General features: G+C 44.3%; 2 protein-coding genes across 2 annotated transcripts in view; one reads left to right on the top strand and one right to left on the bottom strand.

Moving 5' to 3' along the window:
* cadm3 (cell adhesion molecule 3) overlaps window positions 1-26,411 on the top strand; it is a 436,972-nt gene that overhangs the window by 187,790 nt on the left and 222,771 nt on the right. The window lies entirely within an intron of this gene.
* On the bottom strand, window positions 14,785-17,200 carry LOC132871958 (uncharacterized). The gene is made up of 6 exons (XM_060906614.1): window positions 16,810-17,200; window positions 16,542-16,582; window positions 16,407-16,481; window positions 16,072-16,299; window positions 15,220-15,876; window positions 14,785-14,955 (listed from the first exon to the last, which is right to left on the bottom strand). Exons 1-6 carry the CDS (start codon window positions 17,198-17,200, stop codon window positions 14,785-14,787), a joined length of 1,563 nt encoding a protein of 520 aa, XP_060762597.1.

The following is a 26,411-nucleotide window of genomic DNA, read 5'->3' on the forward strand; positions in this document are numbered from 1 at the left end:
TAACATCAGAAAAACCTGTCATTTTAACGGGGTGTGTACACTTTTTATATCCACTGTACTTGTACTTGGACCACATGCAGCTAGAAGTAGGTTTTCTGACTACACAGTAACACTTGGATGGCCTTTCTGTTTCTTCACATGCAGCCATAGAAGACCTCGGGGTGATCATTGACCCCAGTCTTTCATTTGAAACTCATATCGATAATATTACTCTGATAGCTTTCTTTCATCTTAGAAATATTGCTAAGATAAGAAATTTAATGTCACTACATGACACAGAAAAACTAGTTCATGCTTTTGTTACCTCTAGGTTGGATTATTGTAATGCCTTACTGTCTGGATGTTCCAGTAAGTGCATAAACAAGCTCCAGTTAGTTCAAAATGCAGCAGCAAGAGTCCTTACTAGAACCAGAAAATATGACCACATCACTTCTGTCTTATCCACACTGCATTGGCTCCAATTCAGATTTCGTATTGTTTATAAAATACTACTATTGACCTTTAAAGCACTGAATGGTCTTGCGCCACAGTACCTGGACAAACTTCTGGTCCTTTCTGACCCACCACGCCTACTTAGATCAAAATATGCAGGTACCTGTACCTCATATAGTGAAGGCTACATTAGGGGGCAGAGCCTTTTCTTACAAAGCCCCACAGTAATGGAACAGCATTCCAAATAGTGTTCGGGACTCAGACATAGTCTCAGCATTTAAGTCTCAGCTGAAAACATATCTGTTTAGTCAAGCCTTTTGTTAATTTTATTAGGTAAAGGAGTAGATCTGGAGGGTCCTCAGGCATAGAGTCTTTTGGTAAACTGGGATGTATGGATGCTGTCAGCTCCCCACTCACTTGCTCACTCGAGTTTGTTGATGGTGTAGTGGTTGGCTGCTTAATGTCCCTGGGTGCCCTCATACCTGTGTTACCTTCTGGCTCTCCCCTTTTAGTTATGCAGTCATAGTTAGTTTTGCCAGAGTCCCTGCTTGCACTCAGCGCAAAATGTATACTGTTCTTACTCATCAGGTGACATTGGGTATACCTAACAACCTGTGTTTTTTCTCTCTCTCTCTCGCTCCCCCCTGTCTGTCCATCTGAGTTACATGTTGATCCTGAGATCGAGATGCTGACCTCTTCTTCTCCTCGGACTTGCCTGATCCATCCTGATGCCCTACGTCTGGCTGGAAACTCATCACATTGCTCCTGTGGAGGATAGCCCCATATGGATAGTCGAAAGTCGCACTTGGAAGATGGGTCTGGACACTTACAGTAATGTTTTTATGGCTGAGGACTACAGTTGACTTGCTAACTTTAGGACTGCAGTTGTCATGAACAGTTTTGCACTCAAGTTTCCATCAATGAACAGTTTATAACATCAACAAAACAGACTTCATGTTAAAACTGGTTAAAAATGTTATAATCACACTATCTGTTATCACCCAAATGAGGATGGGTTCCCTTTTGAGTCTGGTTCCTCTTGAGGTTTCTTCCTCATGTCATCTGAGGGAGTTTTTACGTGCCACTGTTGCCAGAGGCTTGCTCACTGGGGATAGACTAGGGATAAAATTAGCTCATGTTTAAAGTCACTAAAATTCTGTAAAGCTGCTTTGCGACAATGTCTATTAAAAGCACTATAAAAATAAACTTGACATCAATATGAACTACAATCAAATCTCATGTCAAACGTGACCTTGTACACAGGTTTTGAGTCAGCTCAGACATTCGGTGCAGCACAGTACAAGTGCATGTCAAACTATTAGAATATCATGAAAAAGTTTTTTTTTTCATAATTGAATTAAAAAAACGTCCAGTTTTTTTTCTCTCCTTAGCTGAGGTAAGACGCTTCTGACATTGTCTCTGGTTCAGGAGTGGCTTGATATTAGGAATATGACAGTTGTAAGAAGAAGAAACCTTTATTTATCACACGTACCCTCAAGCACAGACTTAAGCACAGTGAAATGTCTCCTCTGCATTTGACCCATCTGAAGCAGTGAACACACACATGCACACACAAGTGAGCAGTGAGCACACACATACCCAGAGCAGTGGGCATTTATGCTACAGTGCCCAGGGAGCAATTGGGGGTTAGGTGCCTTGCTCAAGGACACTTCAGCCCAACCTTCAGGCCATGGCTGCCCCATCTTAACCACATGTCTTTGAACTGTGGGGGAAACCAGAGCACCTGGAGGAAACCCACACAAACATGGGGAGAACATGCAAACTCCACATAGAAAGGCCCTTGTCAGTCACTGGGCTCAAACCCAGAACCTTCTTGCTGTGAGGTGACAGTGCTAACTACTACACCACATGCTGCACCTTTCATGAAGACATCTGTTCATGGTGGCTCTTGCTGGACTGACACCAGCTTCACTCCACTCCTTATGAAGCTTTCACAAGTTCTTGAATCGTCATGTTTTGACAACCCTCGCAAGGCTGCGGTCATCCTTCTTGCTTGTGCACCTTTTCCCGCCAGCCTTTCCAGCAATGACCTTCTGTGGCTTACCCTACTTTTGGAGGGTGTCGATCATTGTCTTCTGGATAACTGTCAAGTCAGCAGTCTTCCCCATGATTGTGGTTGCATGTACTGAATGAGACCGAGAGATTCATGGTATTTATACTGTTTTAGAAATGAAATATTCTAATAATTTGAGATACTGGATTTCTGATTTTCATCAACTATAAGCCATAATCATCAAAATAAAAATAAAAAAAACCTTGAAATATTTCACTTTAATTGTAATGAACATAGAATATATGAAAGTTTACCTTTTTTGAATTAAATTATAAAATAAATAAACTTTTTCATGATATTCCAATATTTTGAGATGTATTAATATATCTGGCTGAGTGAAGAATTGTTATTAGCTCATATATTCTGCATATGCAGCCACAGGTTTGTCACTAAAAATATGTAGCATATGGCAAAATATCATATTTTGTAAAGGTGCTGATATCTGCTGTGATATCACTGCTGTGATATAACTGGTACCAACCTGTATCCATCCTTGCCAGTCCTTTTGGATTTACCAGCTGTGGGGAGAGGGGGAGCCTGGTGCATGGGCAACAGCATGCTCTCTATAGTTTTTCACCCAGGCTTTTCATTTCAACTTTGCCTCGAGGCATCTCATAACCCTGAAGAGAACACTCCAGCTTCATCGTATGGCGTCAACACAACACGGAGAGCAGCAGTTACCAGTCATAAGCTACACTGCTCAACTGGCATACAGCGTGGTGCCAGGGGCCGCTTTCAATGATGGGAGGGATCTTAGGATTCCGTTGGACAGCTACCGCCTGCCTCAAGCTGGGCAGCCCCCACCCAGTAAGGTGCTGCCCCGCCACCTCTGCATTCCTTGTTGAGTGCATGGGGATTAGGAGTAATCAGAAAGGCAGGATGTAAACTTTGCACCAGGCAAAAACAGAAAGAGACAAGCTCTGAAACTGGGAACTTGAAACATCCAGACAATGATGACTGGACTCTCAAGACAAACTTCAGGACATTGGTAACACCAGGAAGATGGACATGATCAATGATGAGCTGTGTAGACTGAAGGTGGGCATTGCCAGTCTCCAGGAAACATGGCTAGCAGACTCCAGCACTATCAGGGAGAAGGATTACACATTCTCCTGGCAAGGGAAAGCCTCTAATGAGCCAAGAGAGCATGGAGTAGGCTTTGCAGTAAATAACATGTTGTTAAAAGATTAAAGATGGTGGAATCAGGCAGCAATGGCTCAGAACAGCTCCTCACTCTCTGCCTCAACACTACAGATGGTCCTATGTACACGCCCATGCTATGCTCCAGCCCAGAGGCCAAGGATGAGTTCTACAAGAATCTATCAGCTACCATCAGCAGAATCCCCAGCAAGGAACAGCTCATTCTCCTGGGCAGCTTAAATGCAAGAGTGGGCACTGACAGCGAATCCTGGTCCTCATGCCTTGGGCACTTTGGAGTTGGCAAGATAAATGACAGTGACCAGCAACTGCTTGAGTTCTGCACTTTCCACCACCTGTGCATCACCAACACTTACTTCCACACCAAGCCACAGCATAAGGTCTCCTGGAGACACCCCCAGTCCAAGCACTGGCATCAGCTGGACTTGATCCTGGTTACACACCCCTCACTTAAGTGCATACTCATCATCTGCTCGATTTAACAATGCAGACTGTGACACAGACCACTCACTGGTGTGCTGAAAGATACGCATGCAGCCTAGGAAGTTCCACCACACTAAGCAGGATGGAACCCCTTGTATTGACATCAGAAAGATGTCTTGTCCAGAACTCAAAGAGCAGTTCGCTGAGACCTTTGAGAAGGAACTGAGTACCATAGAGCCTGGAAACACAGCCACAGAGAAATGGGAACATCTGTGGACAACCATTCATCAATGGCTACCTGAGGGAAAAAGGCCTTCAAAACAAGTAACTGATACAAGGCCAACTCCAGCAAGATGTCCCCTGTCATTGAGGCTGAGCGGGCTGCCCTAGCTGAGTACAAATGTCAGCCAAGTGAGAGGAACTTCCAGATCCTCAGAGCAGCAAGGAGCAAAGTCCAGCAGATCGCCAGGTGCTGTGTCAACGAATACTGGATGCAGCTCAATGAGGACATTCAATCTGCAGCACAAATGGGCAATATCAGTGGGATGTACGAGAGCATCAACAAGGCCTTTGGACCCACTCAAAGCAAGACAGCACCCCTCAAATCCACCATTGGAGAGGTGATCATGGACAGGAGCAAACAGATGGACAGATGGGTGGAACACTGCTCAGAGGTCTACTCCAGAACGAACATTGTCTCTGCCTCAGCCCTGGACGCCATCGAGAGCCTGCCAGCCATCCATGAACTGGACGAGGAGCCCAGCATAGAGGAGCTGAGCGAGGCCATCAACAGCCTGGCCTCAGGAAAGGCCCCAGACAGCAACAGCATACTGCCGGACCTCCTCAAGCAGTGTAAGACCACTCTCCTGCAACCACTGCATGAGCTACTAAGCCTGTGCTGGCAGGAAGGTGCCATACCACAGGACATGTGTGATGCCAAGATCATCACCCTGTACAAAAACAAAGGTGACAGGAATGCCTGCAACAACTACAGGGGCTTCTCCCTCCTGAGCATCATCAGCAAAGTCTTGCCCGGGTGCTGTTGGTCCACCTGCAGAAACTAGTGGAGCTGGTCTATCCTAATTGGCAGTGCAGTTTCCATGCCTACAGGTAAACAGTGGACATGATTTTCTCCATTTGCCAACTTCAGGAGAAATGCTGAGAACAACAGAAACCATTCTGTATTGTTTTCATTGACCTGACTAAGGCCTTCGACCTGGTAAGCAGAGAAGGACTCTTCAAGATTCTACTCAAGATAGGCTGCTCACCCAAGCTGCAGAGCATGAGCGAACCCTTCCATGACAACATGAAGGGGACAGTGCATTTCAACAGCAGCTGCTCAGAGTGCTTTGACCTATGCAGCAGCATGAAGCAAGGCTGTGTACTTGTCCCTACACGCTTCAGAATGTTCTTTGCCCTACCCTTGTGTCATTCCTTTGGTACTGCAACAGAAGGCATCTACCACCACACCAGGTCAGACAGTAGGCTCTTCAACCTGGCCTGGCTTAGAGCCAAGTCCAAAGTACAGGAGGTCCTCATCTGAGATACGCTGTTTGCTGATGACGCAGCAGTTGCCACCCATACACAGCAACAGATCCAGACACTGATGACTCACTTTTCCCAGGCCTGCAAGGACTTTGATCTTGCCATCAGTCTGGAGAAGACAACCATGATGGGTCAGGAGGTTGTGGCTCCTCTCATCATCACCATCGATGACTATGAGCTGGATGTCATCCACCGGTTCACGTACCTGGGGTCCACCATTACTGACAACCTCCCCCTAGATGAGGAGATCAGCAAGCGGATTGGCAAGGCCGCAATAACCCTTGCTTGCCCCACTTCACACTTCTGGGAGAACCCCAAGCTCTCCTTGAAGAATTAAGTTGGCAGTGTACAACGCCTGTGTCCTTAGCATGCTGTTGTACAGCAGTGAGATGTGGACCACCTACACCAAGCAGGAGAAGAGGCTCAACACCTTCTACTTGTGCTGTCTTTACCATATCTTGCACATTTCCTGGCAAGACAAGGTGCCCAACACAAAGGTCCTCTCTCATGCTGGCCTCCCAAGCATGTACACCTTTCTCAGGCAGCATCGAGTGTGCTGGCTGGGTCATGTGCATCGCGTGGAGGATGGTCACATCCTAATGGACATCCTATATGGTGAACTGACGACTGGCAAAAGGAACACTGGCTGTCCACAACTGTGCTATAAGGATGTCTGTAAATGAGACATGAAGACCGTGGGAATCAACACTAACTCCTGGGAAGTCCTTACAGCAGACCGCTCTAAGTGGAGAAGTGCCCTACAGCAGCACACCAAGTCTAGAGAGGACAGTCTCCGCAGTGCAGCTGAAGCCAAATGAGCCCGCAGGAAGGAATGCTGCCCTTCTGTCAGAGCCAAGTCTACATACAAGTGTGATGTCTGCATTCGTGCCTGCCACTCCAGGATCAGTGTCTTCAGCCACCAACAAATATGCTCTAATACAGCGACTGAAAGACGATGAACCCAAAGTCAACATTGGCTGATAGAGACTGAATAAAGGCCTACATTGACTGTGTCATATATCCTTATCATAGGCAAAATATGTATTTTCAAATTGTTTGCATTTAATGGATTTAACTTTTTTTGGCATAAGATTTGATTTCGCTTTCATTTTAAGATTGCCTACTTGTTAGGTGAAGCTATTGGTGACATAACTGCAAATAAAATGAAGCAATTAAAAGCTATGGGTAGGCTAACTGATTTGTACAGTGGTAGGTTAGATACTTATTCAGTCACCTATTAAAGAGCTTTGCCATTCATCAAATCCTGGCAATGGCACAGCTGGCTCTGTGAGAAGACCTCTACATGACTGTAAGACATGAGAGGGTTTTTCAGGAGCACAGAGATTTTTTTTTTTGGAGTGATGAATGGCTATTAAGTTGCTTTCATCTCCCAAGGCATCCAGGGTTATGATGTGGCAACGCAAGGGGTAGAAGACATGTGCGCTCTCTCTCATTGCCACAGTTGCCTGGCTCTGTGTGATTCCAGGCCAGTTTGTCTAGCTGAAGGCTGAACATTACTGGTGCCTGGCTCTGATTGATCTGAAACATCATTAAAATCAAACAAAACCCAAAAATAAATGCTGTTTGCCAATCATGGCAAGTGCCCTGATGTGCCCTCCACATGTTTAAATTAAAAATACAATTTTATAACAATAATTTATCCATTTTAAAAGTTATGATATTACTAAAAATAGGCTTACCTGGATGCAACCATTTGCACTGAAACTAGATATCCACCTGTGACATTACCGGCACACTAGTACGGGTTTACTTTCATAGTACAGAACCATCAAATAAGGGCTTCTAATTCTTAAAAAAAAAATCTCTTGGCACTACTGCTCTCTCTCTCTCTCTCTCTCTCTCTCTCTCTCTCTCTCTCTCTCTGTATGTGTGTGTACGCATGTGAATGTGCTTTCACAGCTTCAAATTGGTTGAATTCAGAGAAAGAACTTCACTGTGCTGTAATATATGTGTGAAAAATAAAGGCATCTAATTCTAAAAATCTAATCAGAAATTTTCTGTAACCATGTGATTTTTACTGGCAACAAAATACACGAATCAACAGACTTCAATTTTATGAAGTTTAAATCTCACGCAGCTAGATAACGCATACACAGTACTGACACAGCTACTAGTAAACAATCCTGTTGCCATAGCAGCATGATTCTTGCCATCTAAAAAGATGGCTTTTCTTAGTGAATAAAAACAAACAAAAGCATGTCACAAAAAATACGAGGAAAATTTTTATTTTTTGAAAAAAAGAAAAAAAAAATCCTGAGTGTGGCCGAGTAGCCAAAGCCTTGGCGAGTGTGCTCACTGTTTACTTGTGTGTATGTGTGTCTGTTCACTGCTTCAATGATTGGGCTCATTTTTACACCCAAACGCTTGATACTCGGGCATCTTTAGGGTTATTTACAACAATTTAGAAGTGATGTATCCATGAGCTCCACTAGCCTTGGTAAGTCATGTAGTGTGTAGGTGACATCACGATTTGTACTCAAAGCATGATATTTGAACTTCAGAGAGAGTAAAATGGCAGTGCCCAGGGATGTTGTTTTTCTTTTAAAATAAAATCTGTACACAGTGTACAGGCACAAATATGAACAAGTGAACACTCAAACATACCTTGTATGCATATTATCTGTCAGTATAAAGGAGTTTATTTTGAGGTTTTGATCATCCTTAAAATAAGGAAATAAAGAAACTCCACAACCGTATAATTCTTGGTGGGGTATTTGAGATTTGACCATTTTTTCATCTGCATTTGAAGATTTGTGACATAAGCTATTACATTATTATGTGCAGTATATAGACTATACATATCACAAATATCTAAATTATATATTCAAACATCAGCTGGAGTTTGGGGCGGCATGGTGGTGTAGTGGTTAGCGCTGTCGCCTCACAGCAAGAAGGTCAGGGTTTGAGCCCCGTGGCCGGCGAGGGCCTTTCTGTGCGGAGTTTGCATGTTGTCCGCGTGGGTTTCCTCCGGGTGCTCCGGTTTCCCCCACAGTCCAAAAACATGCAGGTTAGGTTAACTGGTGACTCTAAATTGACCGTAGGTGTGAATGGTTGTCTGTGTCTATGTGTCAGCCCTGTGATGACCTGGCGACTTGTCCAGGGTGTACCCTGCCTTTCGCCCGTAGTCAGCTGGGATAGGCTCCAGCTTGCCTGCGACCCTGTAGAACAGGATAAAGCAGCTACAGATAATGAGATGAGATGAGCTGGAGTTTGATTGTCTACGGCAATGCTATTGACCACAGTTGTGATTTCTTTCCATACTGCATTTTTCTGACTTCCTATGGTGCTACTTTTCAGGCTAAACCGAGAGAATATTTAGGATCATGATATTTAAATGAGGATGGTTTAAAGCCACCTGTAATGTGTTTGTATTTGTCTGACAGTCAGGGCAGAATCAAGCCCTTCTGATAACATTTTGAGTTTCTGAGTACATCAAACACAGGGGCATCCATTTTGAACAGATTAAAATATTTGTCCTAGATATCACTACGTCTTTCACATCCTCTTCTCCAGCATGCTCTGTAGTCATCTTTTCTATCTCTATGTACTCTCCATCTCCATTCACAGTGTGGTTGGTGTCAATCCTACTTCCCTCTTCCAGACTCTTTTGATGTAGGCCTAGCCTGTCACTACTGTACCTGATTATGATCGATGTCATTTCATCATGCCACATTTGAGTCTATGAAACATGCTCTCTCATGTATTTTTGAAAATTAGTTAGAGCTGAACACTCTCCAAGGAACACAATCTTTAATTAAAACTTCTCTTTATTCACTTTTTCTCATTTACCCCACTTCTCTCTTGCTGTCTTAATCTCACTGATTTTCTCTGTCACTCTCTCTTTTACATACACTCTCACTTCAGTCCCCCTCCCTCATTCATCTTCTTCACTGCTGTAGGGCTTGCAGCTCATTTGAATGTTCCACTTTGGCTGGAACCTGGTTGAGTGCGATTGCTCTGGTCTGCTGTCGCAATATTATTTGGCGCTGAATGATTCGCATGTTTATCGTGTTTGATTGCTTGGGCATCCATTAGGCTCCTGGGCTTCTGCTGCAACACGTAGATCAATTTTTTTTCTGGCATGGTTTGCAGTATTCGGTAGGAGAAAAAAATGCAAAAAAAAAAGAGGAAAAAGCTTTCTAGTTTGAGGACTGCGTTTTTGTCCAGCAGATGAGTTTGCACTGAAATGCTCTGTGCTGGCTCACCAATCTTGGCTCTGTTGTGTGCTGTCCCTGTTATTAGTGATGCAGTTTAAATGTCATCTTAGGGGAGCACCCCATAGATACCAATTACATACACTCAAGAAGGGCAAGCTAGGAGGAGAAAAGAGAGGCAGGGAAAGAGGGATAGACAGGGAATGGAAAAGAAAAGATGGATAGAGCATTGAGTGGGAGGGAGGAAGCATTGAGAGGGAGGAAGGAATGGAAGCAGGCAGAAATTGGAGAGAGAAATTGGAGGAGAAATTCCGTCTGTGAGCATAATAGTCTCCTGCTGTCTGACTCTGGGGAATGCTCTTGCTGCAGAGGGTGTGAGAGAGAGAGAAAGAGAGAGAGAGTCAGTGTGTGTGTGTGTGTGTATTAAAACAGGAAACAGTCTGGTGTGTGTGTGTGTGTGTGGGGGGGGGGGGTTAGATGCATAAGCAGGGAATCAAACAACACAGTAAAGAGCACAGAGTTGTGAGAAAGTGTGCAACACAGAGCAAGCGAGATAGAGTGGTATAAAACAGAGAACTAGTGACAGAGTTGTGAAAAGATGGTGGAAACAGGAGAGGGAGAGCAAGACATGAAGCGAGAGGGGAAGTGTGATAGGATGGGAGGAGAGGGAAAGAGACCGAAACACAGGGACAGAGATGTGATCCTAGGAGAGCAGAAGACTTCTCTCTTACTTGTAACGTGTGTGTGTGCACGTGTGTGCACGTGTGTGTGCATGCATGTGTGTGTGTGCATGCATGTATGTGTGTGTTTGAGAAAGGGAGCGCATGTGCCAGCCAAAAAGGTAAATATTTCATACTGGTTTGAAATGAGCATTGTGTGTGTGTGTGTGTTTGATCTTTCATTGGTGGATTAACCTGAGTTCGTGTGTGCATGAATGAGAATGTAGGTGATTATGCAACCAGAGTGTGTCGATGTAGGTGTATGGGGGAGAGTGAAAGATGCAGTTCTTGGAGTCATGTATTTCTCAAAATGCATTTTGAGTCATAACTTCAAACACTGAATTGTATCAGCTCAAAATGACACAGATCTTTGTATCTTGCCTTAAGGACATGTTATTGCACAAAATTTAATAAAAAAATTTAGTATTGGATCAGTCTCAGGTAATAGGTGATAGGTATATAGAGTTTTGATATGGTTTCATATTGAGAATTTTAAAAAAAGTAAACGATCAGTGTATTCAGCACATTTAGTAATAGGGACATTTTACAACTCCATTTACCAAAAAAAAAAAAGTTGGGATACTGTGTAAAGTATGGGACCCCCCCCAAAAAACAAAAAATAAAAAACAAACAAAAAAAAAAAAACCCAGAATGCTATGACTAGCAAATCATGGAAACCCTATAATTCATTGAAAATAATACAAATATTAAAACTGAAAATTTATATTTTATTTTATTGTAAAATATATGTTCATTTTGAATTTAGTGCCATAACATAATAGGGTATAAAAACAGTATCCCAGAGAGGCTGAGTCTCTCAGAAGTAAAGATGAGGAGGGGTTCACCACTCTGTGAAAGACTGTGTGGGCAAATAGTGCAACAATTTAAGAATAACATTCCTCAATGTAAAATTGCAAAGAATTTGAGGATCACATCATTTACAGTACATAATATCATTAAAAGGTTCAGAGAATCCAAAGAAATCTGTATAAGGGACAAGGCTGAAAACCAATATTGGATGGCCATGATCTTTGGGCCATCAGGCAACACTGTATTAAAAATGGACATGCTTCTGTGGTGGAATTTTGTTTATTTTTTATGGGCACAGAAACACTTCCAAAAACCATCGTCTGTGAACACAGTTCAGTGCATCTACAAATGCAAGCTAAAACCATATACCAACAATATCCATAAACACCGCCACCTTCTCTGGGCCCAAGATCATTTACAATGGACGGAAGTGAAGTGGAAAACTGTCCTGTGGTCTGATGAATTGAAATGTGAAATTATTTCTGGAAATCATGGACACCATGTCCTCCAGACTAAAGAGGAGAGGGACCATCTGGCTTGTTATCAGCGCACAGTTCAAAAGTCAGCATCTGTGATGGTATGGGGCATTAGTGCACAGGACATGGGTAGCTTGCACATCTGGGAAGGCAGCATTAATGCTGAATGATATATACAGGTTTTGGAGCAACATGCTGCCATCCAGGCAACATCTTTTTCAGGAAAGGCCTTGCGTATTTCAGCAAGACAATGCTAAATCACATTCTTCACATATAACAACTACATGGCTCTATAGTAAAAGAGTCCAGGTGCTAAACTAGCCTGACTGCAGTCCAGACCTGTTACCCACTGAAAACATTTCAAGGTTCAAGATAGCTTTATTGTCAGTATATCCATGGATATTCAAGTGTACAGTGCACTGAAATACCATTTACCTCAGGCTCCTCATTTATAGAGAAAATAGAAGGTTACAAAATAAGGTATATAAATAACTGTCTACAGCTATCTGAGCAGACATTTAGCTATCCATCCATCCATCCATCCATCCATCCATCCATCCATCCATCCATTATCTGTAGCCACTTAAGCCTGCATCACAACTGGTCGTACGATTTTTAGGACGCACAACTTCTGCGTTTTTTTCAAACTCGAAAGGACGTAGACAGTTCGCAGAGGAAGTGGAAGTAGTAGCGTATTTCCAAGGGCTTTGCAAGAAAGGAACAAGTTTATCTCGCGAATAACGTGCGTCACGCAAGGCGTTAGCAAGCTGATTTGAGGGAAGTGCGACGTACGATTGAACTACGACTTGTACGCGCTTCGTGCATATTCAATGAGGTACACGTACGTTCAATGCAATTGCAACATGCGTCTTTTGAAAACGTAAGAGCCACTTTCATCACACTCACGTCCAAAGTATGGTTGAAGCAAAATGAACGTACCTGCACCGTGCAGGGAAAGTACGCCTCGTGGTCTATTTCATCCTCTGCATTTAAGTGAAAAATATTATCCGTGATCAAACACATCGTATACATCAATCTGAGCCACGTGAGGCAGGATGACAATGCCAAGAAGAATGCGGCTTCGTCTTCTACATCTTCTTATGCAGGAGGAAGAAGAAGAAGAGCGTGATGCCATAGTGGCCCTTGTGGCTCACAATCGTGTGGAGGAAGAGCGAGATCATAGACGCAGACGTTATTGGGTCAGGCCATGGCTTCAGAGGCGGGCACTTTTCGGCCAATATGACACACTGTTTCAGGAACTTGACCGAGAATCTGATGGGGATTACATGTCATTTATACGCATGGATCGGAACCTGTTCGCTGAGCTACTACACCGTGTGGCACCCCGCATCACTAAAGGTCCAAAGTAAGTAGCAATTAAAATGTTTTGAGAGAGAGATTAAAAGCAATATTGAATTGTTATGAATGTGTTTATATTGATGAAAAATGTTTTCATGCGAGTTTTTTCTGTGTTTCTTAATTTTAAGGAGCAGATGACCTTTGGAACCCGGTTTGAAACTTGTCATCACGCTGAGATTCCTAGCCACTGGCAACAGTTACCAATCACTGGAATTTAGCTTCAGAGTTGCGCACAGCACAATATCGGTTTTGGTGCCAGAGGTATGTACTGCCATTTTTGAAGAGTACAAGGATGAACACTTCGCCTTGCCTCAAGACCAAGACGAATGGCGTCAAGTTGCAGCAAAGTTTTCAGACAAATGGAACTTTCAACACTGTTTGGGGGCTATCGACGGCAAACATATAGAGATGAAGAAGCCAAAGAAGAGTGGGTAAAGAAGAGTATTACAACTACAAGGGATACTTCTCGATCGTCCTTCTGGCAGTAGCTGACGCAGATTACAAGTTTATTTGGTGCAGTGTTGGTGCACCAGGGTCTGCATCAGATGCTGGTGTCTTCAATGGAACTCGTCTACGACCAGCCCTCGAAGAAGGAAGACTTCCATTGCCAGATCCGGATCCCCTAACACGTGACGACCAGGAAACTCCCTATTTCCTGATAGGAGATGATGCTTTCCCTCTGCGCACATGGTTAATGAAGCCTTATGGTGGGAAAGATATCACACACATGCAAAGGGTGTTCAACTATAGGTTGTCCAGGGCACGTCGAGTGGTTGAAAATGCGTTCGGGATCCTAGCTAATCGATGGCGATGTCTGTTGACATGCCTGCAGCTGCAGCCATGCAACGTCAATAAAGTGGTAAAGGGGACTTTAACGCTACACAACTGGCTTAGGACACGTAACCCTGGACTCCGAGCCAACGATGTGGATCGAGAGGACGGAGATGGAAACCTAGTTCCTGGTGCTTGGCGAGAGAATGTTCAACTGACATACACTCAACATGGTGGTGCAGGGCGTCCAAACTTTGAGGGCAAAAGGCAGCGAAACTACCTTTCAGACTATTACAATAGTGACGTGGGCCGGCTTCCATGGCAGGACCGAATTGTCAATATGTGAATACGGATATAACATTTATAAAAATTTAATAACAAAATTAGCAATGACAAATATAAAGTTAATTAGGAAATATACAATTTGTGGTGAATAACATTCAATAAAAAAATATTGGATTAATAAAAAACACAATTCATATTATAAACAAAATGTAAAACAGTATTAAACTTTATTGACAATAGCACATAATAATAACCAATCAAATAATTATGGAAAAACAAGACTGTATTCCACCATATAACAACTGTTTTCCGAACATTGAGCTAGTCGCCATGGATGTAATATTTAATATTAACATGACATGCTCCCAGACACATAGATGCTCAGGCATAATAAATAATTATATATAAACGAAAATCCATAGTGTAGAATATTGATGCTATGCAATTGTACATTAATAATAAAGAAAGAATAATAGATAAATACTCTTGGTTTGTTTTGAACATTTTTTAAAGTCTCAAATATATTATATATATTATTATTTATTATAAAAAAGTCTCTAATTCGAATCACAATCTGCGGGTTGGCGGGTGGGTGTGGAAAGCTTGGTTTCCTCTGTCTGATTTCTTTCTTGCACTTTCTGGCTCTGTGAACACGTCGACACGTCACTTCCTGTTGGCAACGAGAAGTCTCCAGCCCACAAGCTTAAAGATCCAAGTGGTTGGTGCACCTTACACAGAAAAAGAAATTTAAACATTATACACTTATAACATTAGGTGCAACACTTTCGTACCTTCCTTTGTAGAAACTCTGGGTTTTCTTAGTTACTTCTTAACATAGACATAGACGGACGGACGGACGGACAGACAGACACACACAGACTGACGGACAGACCCTATCGCCGGTGTTATTGATGCGTTTTGAATGTATTAACAAACAATAATGTGTAGTACTTTTTAATAACAAATAACATACCAAAGGAAATTATATTTACCAAGTCATTCCCCGGAAGTATTGGAGTACTGTTTGACCTCGGTGCATTACTGTCCGCATCCCGCTGATTGTTATGAAGCTGATGGAACTGTCCCGTGGAAGCTGAGCGAGATATTGTCGATTGTTGCAATTGTTGGTGTGATGAAGGCTGCTTTGTGTTGATTGGCAGCATTGAGGGATTCGACGCTTGTTGCATGAACTCTGGTCCATACTGTTTGGCCAAATGCTGTGAGTGCAAGGGTTGCCCCAAGGACCAAGACTGCTGTGGCTGCAGGGGTTGTTGCAAGTACAACTGCTGCTGCTGCTGCTGCTGGGGTTCTTGCAATGTCAACTGCGTCTGATGCTGTTGCAAAACCTGTGGATGGAACCACAAAAATTGCTGAGCTAACTGCTCGTGTGGATGCAATTCTGATGGTTTTGGCTGCGGGACAGATTCTGAAGGGACGGTTGTAGAAGCTGAGGTGGAAGTTCTTCCCAATGATATGTTGCATGTGGAGGTGGAAGTGGGTGGACGGAATGGACGAGTGTATCTGTTGATGAGCGAAAAGGCTTCTTCTTGGAAGTCGTCCCAGCGGTCTTCGGGAACCTTGTTGAAGCAGGAGCACATCCATTTGCCAAAGGCGTGGCGTTCATCTCCGTCGTCGTCCAGATCCTGGATCTTTAATCAAAAAGAAGGAAGGATCAGAAAATAAGATATTTTAACCAAACACAACTACATGCTGTATAATTAACATCAATGCGCCCACGGTTCTTAATTCTAAATACGAAATAAAAGGTAACGATCGTTACATGTGGGTCTTAAAAGTGTATGGTTTTTTTGAATAATATCATTCGAATTTTGTGGGTCACATACCTTTTTGGCTACCGTTTCGGAATCTCTGGGTTTGGACAAGAACTTTATGAGGGCCTCGTCGAGTTTTGGGGTCCAGCACCTCTTTAAGCCTCTTGCAGACGTTTTAACGGAGGCAACCGACACTGTTTTATGGGTGGATGCACTGCTTCCTGCCTCCGCTTCCTCGGGGTCTCCCTCTCCCGCTACCTCTTCTTCCTCCTCCTCCTCCTCCTTCTCGCCAACAGGCAGCTGTAATAATTTGTAAAAGGTATGGGAATAGTTATGCAATAATTTTGACTGGCAGATCATCAACTGATATGGCAATAATATTAATTAAGGTTATGAACCCTTATTACCTCTGCAGTGTCCTGGGTGTAGGATCTTGGCACGATATATGTCTTTAGGAAATTGAAGCTTGATAACTGCCACCTCTAGCGACTTGTGAGAGTATCCGCTGCCTGACCAGACTTCGTTTTCAAAAGTTTTCCTACTGCAGTCCGTTGGTTTTTAAACCAACCAAGGATCTTTTGTGCTGAAATTAAGAAACATTAAATTTAAACCAATATAAAAGTATGTATGTCAATGTAGCATAAAATATATATGATTATGTGCTAATTTTTTTCACAAATATGAATTTCACAGGTATGTTTATTCTGATGTAAAATATATTTTAAGGCTAATGGAAGTATACCTTGTTCCAAATAAATTTAGTTGAATAATAGTAATTAAATGTAATGATGAATAAAAAATAGTAATTACCATCAGTATTGCAGTCCTTGGCCAGATCCTTCAGCAGCCTGTTCTTGAACATGCTGTTTGAATACTGCTCTGATGCTTTATTATAAAAGCAGTCGTGAGCCTCAAAGAATTCCACGAACCTCTGTTCGACACTGGATTGAAAGTTGTACGAGCCTTGAGTTTGTCTTTTCCCCGTTGCATTACTGGCTGTTGTACTGGTGCTGCCATCGCTGTCCTGTGCATCATCCTCCATGGCCGACAGTTCTTCCTTCTCCTCTCCATCTTCTCTCTCTTCTTCTATTGAGCGAGAAGCTTTCCCTGATACATCTCTTGGTGCAATAGTTTTGCACTTCGCCCCACGCTGAGACTTTGCCCCACACTGGGCCTTGCCTTTCCCTCTGTTACCCGCCATAATATTAAAACTTGAAAATCTAACGTTTCGGCGCCTTTGTAGAAACTCCAAGAATTTGCTATAAATTCTTTTTGCGGCCACCTTTTTATAACTACCCCAGCTTCAGGCACACGTGACAACGCACATGCTTTGGGTTTGGCCCGTAATTAGGAAGCACATGTGCCTTGATTGACACGTACGAGTAATGTAGGTCACACGCGCGGCTCATGCCACTGTTCAACCCTGATCCCAAACACGCCTGCCACGCACGTTGCACTCAAGACACACGTAACTGTGGAGTGAATCCCACGTGCATCTTTCGTCCGTACTGCCTACGAGTCTAGCGCACATTTTTCCGCTGGCGGCTGTTTCGAGCCGTGCAAGTAATCCACGTCATTCCTACTCCCCAATTGCGGGGTTTGTACGTGTTCATTGCGCGCTCGCCACGGGCTGTGAAACGCAGAGTGGTCGTAGAAAAGAATTGGTCGGACCAGTTTCACTCTACGGCCTTTGCGTCCTACCTACGACATCGAAATTTCGTATGAATCACCTGCGTGCATCGTGCAATTGTTCGAAATTTTACCAATTTTTTGCCCGTAGACCGTTCGTAGAAGCCTGTATGGCCAGTTGTGACGCAGGCTTTATCCTCCTATCTAAACATATAGTTATCTAAACATATAGCTATCTCTGTACAATAAACAACATAAATGATAAGACAAAGTCAGGAGCAAAGTGGCATTGTGCATTTGTGTGCAATATACAATGAAAAATACGACAAAGAAGACCCCAAACTGTTGAGCAGATGAAATCTTATATCAGTCAAGAATGGGACAACATTTCACTACAGCAATTGGTCTCCTCAATTCCTAAACATTTACAGTGTTTAAAGTAGAGGTGATGCAACATGGCCCTGTCCCAACTTTTTTGGAACATGTTGCTGGCATTAAATTCAAAATTAGAATATATTAGGCATATCAGACGCTCTCTGGCTGTGCTGTGAAAATTGTGCATGCAGACGCTCATCTAAGTTTCCAAATCTGTCATTGCTTAACTCTTGAATATTTTCAATCTTGAATATTATCATTTAAAAGCTTATAATCTCTGCTTTCCAAAGAAAATTATCTCATTAAGATCTGTTCAATACTTTGGGAGTAACAGCAGGTTGAAGTTGGTACAATAGAGTGCACTGTCTGCTTGCGTGACAGCAGGAAACTGCCGGTGCTTTTTTAGTCACAGGAAAGTGGTCAGACTCTTTGGATTATTTGTGAATATCAATCAGATAACTGATAGGGATGACCTCTAGTTCTCACTGTTTCTGATAAAATATTGAGCAAAATTTTGTGTCAGCTGATTTTGATGTTATGATTCACAGGAGACTTTGAAGTGAGTTTTCATAGATTTATCTACTTATTTTATCAAATAAAACCGATTCATGTCAATAAATAACTACAGTGCCTTGCAAAAGTATTCATCCCCCTTGGTGTTTGTCCTGTTTTGTTGCATTACAAGCTGGAATTAAAATGGATTTTGGGGGGCTTAGCACCATTTGATTTACACAACATGCCTACCACTTTAAAGGTGCACATTGTTTTTTTATTGTAACACAAACAATAATTAAGATGAAAAAACAGAAATCTGGAGTGTGCATAGGTATTCACCCCCTTTCGTATGCAACCCCTAAATAAGAGCTGATCCAACCAATTCACTTCATAAGTCACATAATTAGTTGATTAAGATCCACCTGTGTGCAATCAAAGTGTCACATGATCTGTCACATGATGTCTGTATAAATCAACCTGTTCTGGAAGGACTCTGACTCTGCAACACTACTAAGCAAGCAACATGAAAACCAAGGAGCACTCCAAACAGGTTAGAGACAAAAATGTGGAGAAGTATAGATCAGGGTTGGGTTATAAAAACTATCCCAAACTTTGAATATCCCAGGGAGCACCATTAAATCCCTTATAGCAAAATGGAAAGAACATGGCACCACTACAAACCTGACAAGAGAAGGCCGCCCACCAAAACTCACAGAGCGGGCAAGGAGGGCATTAATCAGAGATGCAACAAAGACACCAAAGAGAACACTGAAGGAGCTGCAAAGATCCACAGCAGAGATGGGAGTATCTGTCCATTGGACCATTTTAAGCTGTACACCCCACAGAGCAGAGCTTTATGGAAGCATAGCCAGAAAAAAGCCATTGCTGAAGAAAACACGTTTGGAGTTTGCCCAGCAGCATGTAGCAGACTCCCCAAACACATGGAAGAAGATTCTCTGGTCAAATGAGACAAAAATTGAACTTTTTTGGCCATCATGAGAAATGCCATATGTGGCACAAACCCAACACCCTGAGAACACCATCCCTACAATGAAGCATGGTGGTGGCAGCATCATGCTGTGGGGCTGTTTTTCATCTGCAGGAACAGGAAAGCTGGTCAGGACTGAAGGAAAGATGGATGGCACTAAATACAGGGCAATTTTGGAGGAAAAACTGTTTGAGTCAGCCAGAGGTTTAAAACTGGGATGAAGGTTCATGGTCCAGCAGGACAATGACCCTAAACATACTGCTAAAGTGACACTGGAGTGGTTTAAAGGGAAACATTTAAATGCCTTGGAATGGCCTAATCAAAGCCCAGACCGCAATCCAATTGAGAATCTGTGGCATAACTTGAAGAATGCTGTACACCAGTGCAACCCATCTAACTTGAAGGGAGTTAGAGCAGTTTTGCCTTGAGGAATGGGCAAAAGTCCCATTGGCTAGATGTGCTAAGCTAATAGAGACATACCTCAAAAGACTTGCAGCTGTAATTGTAGCAAAAGGTGGCTCTACAAAGTATTGAATTTGAGGGGGGTGAATACCTATACACACTCCAGATTTTTGTTTTTTCATCTTAATTATTGTTTATGTCACAATACAAAAACAATGTGCACCTTTAAAGTGGTAGGGATGTTGTGTAAATCAAATAGTGCTAACTCCTTAAAAATCCATTTTAATACCAGCTTGTAATGCAACAAAACAGGACAAACACTAAGGGGGATGAATACTTTTGCAAGTCAGTCTATGTTAGAATATAACTGTAGTTGTTTTGATGAAAAATATTGACAGCGTATTGGTCGGAATGATAATTTAAAAAACTGGAAGTCAGAAACGCAGATGTTCATTTCAATTCATCCATCCATTATCTGTAGCGACTTATCCTGTCCTACAGGGTCACAGGCAAGCTGGAGCCTATCCTAGCTGACTATGGGTGAGAGGCAGGATACACCCTGGACAAGTCACCAGGTCATTGCAGGGCTAACACATAGACAAAGACAACCATTCATGCTCACATTCACACCTATGGTCAATTTAGAGCCACCAATTAGCCTAACCTGTATGCCTTTAGACTGTGGGGGAAACCGGAGCACCCGGAGGAAACTCACGCAGACATGGGGAGAACATGCAAATTCCACACAGAAAGGCCCTTGCTGGCCGCTGGGCTCAAACCCAGGATCTTCTTGCTGTGAGGCAAAAGTGCTAACCGCTACACCACCGTGCCGCCCTCATTTCAATTAAATTAAATTGATTTGTTTATTGGATGTGTCTCACACAGTTGTTTTTTAGGATAGCCTTGAAAGCTGCGAATATTAATCGAAATAATTATTTATATTCTTTCATGTAAACACTAGTTGGCCCTACTTAGAAATACAAAGGTCTACAGAGCAAAAAGAGGGTACTAGAAATATTCTTTTATTACTTTTTTATTTTGATAGCAAATGGTAGATGTGAATGGCATTCAGTGCTTATTTATACATATTTTATAATTAACATTGATTTCTCCTTGTTTGTGATGTGTAAATGAGAGTTAAGATCAGCTTTATATTGCACAAATCAAGCCATTTGGTGAAACTTTCAAGAAGAGAGTGTACCGATTTAACGGTTTTACCTGATTAGCATAATTAATACTAATCAAATACTAATTTGCATACTTTGTTTATCTCGTCTCGTCTCGTCTTCTTCCGCTTTATCCGGGACCAGGTCGCGGAGGCAGCAGTCTAAGCATGGAAGCCCAAATTTCCCTTTCCCCAGACACCTCGGCCAGCTCCTTGGGAAGAACACTGAGGGGTTCCCAGGCCAGCCGAGAGACATAGTCCCTCCAGCGTGTCCTGGGTCTTCCCCGGGGCCTCCTCCCGGGGGGACATGCCTGGAACACCTCCCCAGGGAGGCATCCAGGAGGCATCCGAAAAAGATGCCCGAGCCACCTCAGCTGATTCCTCTCGATGTGGAGGAGCAGCAGCTCTACTCCGAGCTCCTCCCGAGTGACTGTGCTTCTCACCCTCTCTCTAAGGGAGTGCCCAGCCACCCTGCGAAGGAAACTCATTTCGGCCGCTTGTATCCGCGATCTTGTTCTTTCGGTCATTACCCAAAGCTCATGACCATAGGTGAGAGTTGGAACGTAGATCGACCAGTAAATTGAGAGCTTCGCCTTTTGGCTCAGCTCCTTCTTCACCACGACGGACCGGTAAAGCGACCGCATCACTGCAGAGGCTGCACCAATCCGCCTGTCGATCTCACGCTCCATCCTTCCCTCACTCGTGAACAAGATCCCGAGATAGTTAAACTCCTCCACTTGAGGCAGGACTTCTCCACCAACCTGGAGAGGGCAAGCCACCCTTTTCTGGTCGAGAACCATGGCCTCGGACTTGGAGGTGCTGATTCTCATCCCAGCCGCTTCACACTCGACTGCAAACCACCCCAGTGCATGCTGAAGGTCCTGATTTGAAGAAGCCAACAGGACAACATCATCTGCAAAAAGCAGAGATGAAATCCTGTGGTTCCCAAACAGGATTCCTTCTGGCCCCTGGCTGCGCCGAGAAATTCTGTCCATAAAAATTATGAACAGAACTGGTGACAAAGGGCAGCCCTGCCGGAGTCCAACATGCACTGGGAACAGGTCTGACTTACTGCCGGCAATGCGAACCAGACTCCTGCTCCATTCGTACAGGGACCGGACAGCCCTTAGCAAAAAGCCCCGAACCCCATACTCCCGAAGCACCCTCCACAGAATACCATGGGGGACACGGTCGAATGCCTTCTCCAGATCCACAAAGCACATGTGGACTGGTTGGGCAAACTCCCATGAACCCTCGAGCACCTTATGAAGGGTATAGAGCTGGTCCAGTGTTCCGCAACCAGGACGAAAACCACATTGTTCCTCCTGGATCCGAGGTTCGACTATTGGTTGAATTCTCCTCTCCAGTACCCTGGAGTAAACCTTCCCTGGGAGGCTGAGAAGTGTGATTCCCCTGTAATTGGAGCACACACTCCGGTCCCATTTCTTAAAAAGAGGGACCACCACCCCAGTCTGCCACTCCAGAGGCACTGTCCCCGACCGCCACGCGATGTTGCAGAGGCGTGTCAACCAAGACAGCCCCACAACATCCAGAGACTTGAGATACTCAGGGTGGATCTCATCCACCCCCGGTGCCTTGCCACCGAGGAGCTTGCAAACCACCTCAGTGACTTCAGCTTGGGTAATGGACAAGTCCACCTCTGAGTCATCAGCCTCAGTCTCCTCAATGGAAGACATGATGGTGGGATTGAGGAGATCCTCAAAGTATTCCTTCCACCCCCCAACAATGTCCCCAGTCGAGGTCAATAGCTCCCCACCTGCACTGTAAACAGTGTTGGCAAAGTACTGCTTCCCCCTCCTGAGGCGCCGGACGGTTTGCCAGAATTTCTTCGAGGCCGACCGATAGTCCTTCTCCATGGCCTCACCGAACTCCTCCCAGTTCCTAGTTTTTGCCTCCGCAACTGCCCGAGCTGCAGCACACCTGGCCTGCCGATACCCGTCAGCTGCCTCAGGAGTCCCGGAGGTCAACATGGCCCGATAGGACTCCTTCTTCAGCTTGACAGCATCCCTTCTGGTGTCCACCACCGGGTTTGGGGATTGTCGCCACGACAGGCACCGGAGACCTTGCGGCCACAGCTCTGAACAGCTGCGTCCACAATGGAGGTAGAGAACATGGTCCACTCAGACTGAATGTCCCCCGCCTCCCTCGTAAGCTGGGAAAAGCTCTCCCAGAGGTGGGAGTTAAAGACCTCCCCAACAGAGTGCTCGGCCAGACCTTCCCAGCAGACCCTCACCATACGTTTGGGGCTGCCAGGTCTGTCCAGCTTCCTCCTCCTCCGCCAGCGGATCCAACTCACCACCAGGTGGTGATCAGTTGACAGGTCAGCCCCTCTCTTCACCCGAGTGTCCAAGACATAGGGCCAGAGATCAAATGAAATGACAACAAAGTCTATCATCGACCTCCGACCTAAGGTGTCCTGGTTCCACGTGCACTTATGGACACCCCTATGCTCGAACATGGTGTTTGTTATGGACAAACCGTGACTAGCACAGAAGTCCAATAACAAAACACCACTCGGGTTCAGATCGGGGAGGCCGTTCCTCCCAACCATGCCCCTCCAGGTGTCACTGTTGTCGCCCACGTGAGCATTGACGTCCCCCAGTAGCACAATGGAGTCCCCAGTCTGAGCACCCCTCAGTACCTCTCTCAGGGACTCCAAGAAGGCCGGATACTCTATACTGCTATTCGGCCCGTAGGCACAAACAACAACAAGAGCCCTCTCCCCAATCCGAAGGCGCAGAGAGGCGACCCTCTCGTTCACTGGGGTAAACTCCAACACATGGCGGCTGAGCTGGGGAGTTATAAGCAAGCCCACACCAGCCCGCCACCACTCACCATGGGCAACTCCAGAGAAGTGGAGAGTCCAGCCCCTCTCGAGGAGCTGGGTTCCAGAGCCCAAGCTGTGCATGGAGGTGAGCCCGACTATCTCTAGCCGGTACCTCTCAACCTCCCGCACAAGCTCAGGCTCTTTCCCCCCCAGCGAAGTGACATTCCATGTCCCAACAGCTAGCCGCTGTGTCTGGGGATCAGGTTGTCGAGGCCCCTGCCTTCGACTGCCACCCAATCCACACTGCACCAGGCCCCTACTGCTACCTCTGTGGGTGGTGAACCCACAGGAGGTCGGGCCCACGTCACCTCTTCGGGCTAAGCCCGGCCGGGCCCCATAAGCAAAGGCCCGGCCACGAAGCACTCGCATACGAGCCCCAACCCCAGGCCTGGCTCCAGGGTGGGGCCCCGGCTGTGCCATACCGGGCGACGTCACGGTCCTCGATGGTTTCTCCATAAGGGTTTTGGTGAACTGCTCTTGGTCTGGCCTGTCACCTAGGACCTGTCTGCCTTGGGAAACCCTGACAGGGGCATAATGCCCCCGACAACATAGCTCCTAGGATCATTCAAGCACACAAACCCCTCCACCACAATAAGGTGGCAGTTCTAGGAGGGGTACTTTGTTTATACAAATTTTTAAAACTTTGTATTCAGTATACAACCATCTATGTGCCTGCCAATTTCCATAAAAAAAGTTATTTAGAAAAAAAAATTGATCTCATTTCATTAATTAGGCTCATTTTGGACCATGTTATCCTAATACATAATATTGTCAGTTTTCTAAAAATTAAGCCTTTTTTATCTTTGATTGGGAATATCTCAAGAATGGATAAACCTATTTTAATTCTGGAAAAAGTATGTTGTTTAGCATTCAATTCTGAATTCAATGAGAGCAGTTTCAAGCAATTTGGATTGAATTTTCACCTGATATGCCTACACGTGTCAGAAAACAAAAATTATTTGATGATTTACAAATCATCCCATTCTGTATTTACTGTTTACACAGCATCCCAACTTTTTTAGAAATGACATTGTATATGTATTGCCTACAGATGATTAATAATAATAATAATAATAATAATAATAATAAATAATAATAATAAGTTAAATTTATATAGCGCCTTTCAAGAAACCCAAGGACGCTTTACAATTATAGACAAGGAAAAAAAAATAAAATAAAAAAATAAAAAGTAAAAAGTCCACCAAGTAGGGGTCAGGATGTACTTCCCGTGGTGTAGCAGCCACAGTCCCACCAAAAGGCGCACGAAAACGAGTCCCACATCTCCAGCACCACCGCCGTGACGCCGTCAGCAACATCGCTCGAACACCACGCCGTGGATCCACACAGCGAGCAGAGAAGCTCCGCCACGCAGAGCGCTAGTGTGTCCCAAACCGCCTGCACAACCGCTGCGACGCCACCGAGCAACACCGCTCGGAACATCACGCCAAGCACTAAAGCACAGAGCGCTGGACAACCATGATGTAAAATGAGCAACGAGCTCACTGCAGTCCACACCTGGGAGCACAGGCATCACCCACAGCGAACCAAGGCCTGGAGGGAACCGACGCCCAAAACTGAGTCCGGAGCTACACCACCACCGGCGGACAAAACACTCAAACAAGGGTTAAGGATTAAGGGTTATGTTACTGTTCAGTTGAATGATAGCTAATCCTAATGTTGAGTACATTTAAACACCACACTGTTGGTCATCACTAAATCTTGAAGGGTGGATTTGTTGTCAAACGTATTCCTGTACCACCAGTGTTAACCTGCTGTTATGTTATTCTCAAGTGGTTTGGTAAGAACACAACACAGGTAGAAAAATATCTAACATTCATGAAAGTGTGTGTGTGTGTGTAACCCTTTAGTAAGTAGAAGAGCAGATGCTGCTGTGAAGCTTGTCGGTCAAATGGGACCATGTGGCCTGACCCTAATTACCTTCAAGTCCTGTTCATTACTGTTAATTACTGTTAATGCTTGCTGAAGTGTGTGTGTGTGTGTGTGTGTGTGTGTGTGTGTGTGTGTGTGTGTGTGTGTGTGTGTGTGTGTGAGAGATCACACAGTTCTCCCATATAATTTAAACTGACAGGGTTAGTGAGCATATTGAGTTTGATGGTTCACAATTCTCATCATGTAAGTTGAATGAGGTTTGACCATCTAAGGCTCTCGTAGACACACAAACACACCTACACACACACTGCACACAAGAAGTGAAGTCTTTGGCTACATCCACACGACAACGGCAACGAGATGTTATTTAAAAATATATCGCGTCCAAATGGGCAACAATCAGTAAAATATCAGGTCCATATGGCAACGCAACGCTTGCTGAAAACGATGCAATACACATGCCACACCTCTAGGGGCGCTGTAAGACGGTCCCTTCGGAGACACCAGAACAATAGAAGAAGTAACGACGCATGCGCATAAACTATTATGCGCGAGACTTCATATTAGCCACAAAGTCAGGAAAATCTGTTTGTAAAATTACATTATAATGACCAAATACA

The sequence above is a fragment of the Neoarius graeffei genome, chromosome 23 (genome assembly GCF_027579695.1).
Source record: "Neoarius graeffei isolate fNeoGra1 chromosome 23, fNeoGra1.pri, whole genome shotgun sequence".
In the NCBI taxonomy this organism is placed as follows: domain Eukaryota; kingdom Metazoa; phylum Chordata; class Actinopteri; order Siluriformes; family Ariidae; genus Neoarius; species Neoarius graeffei.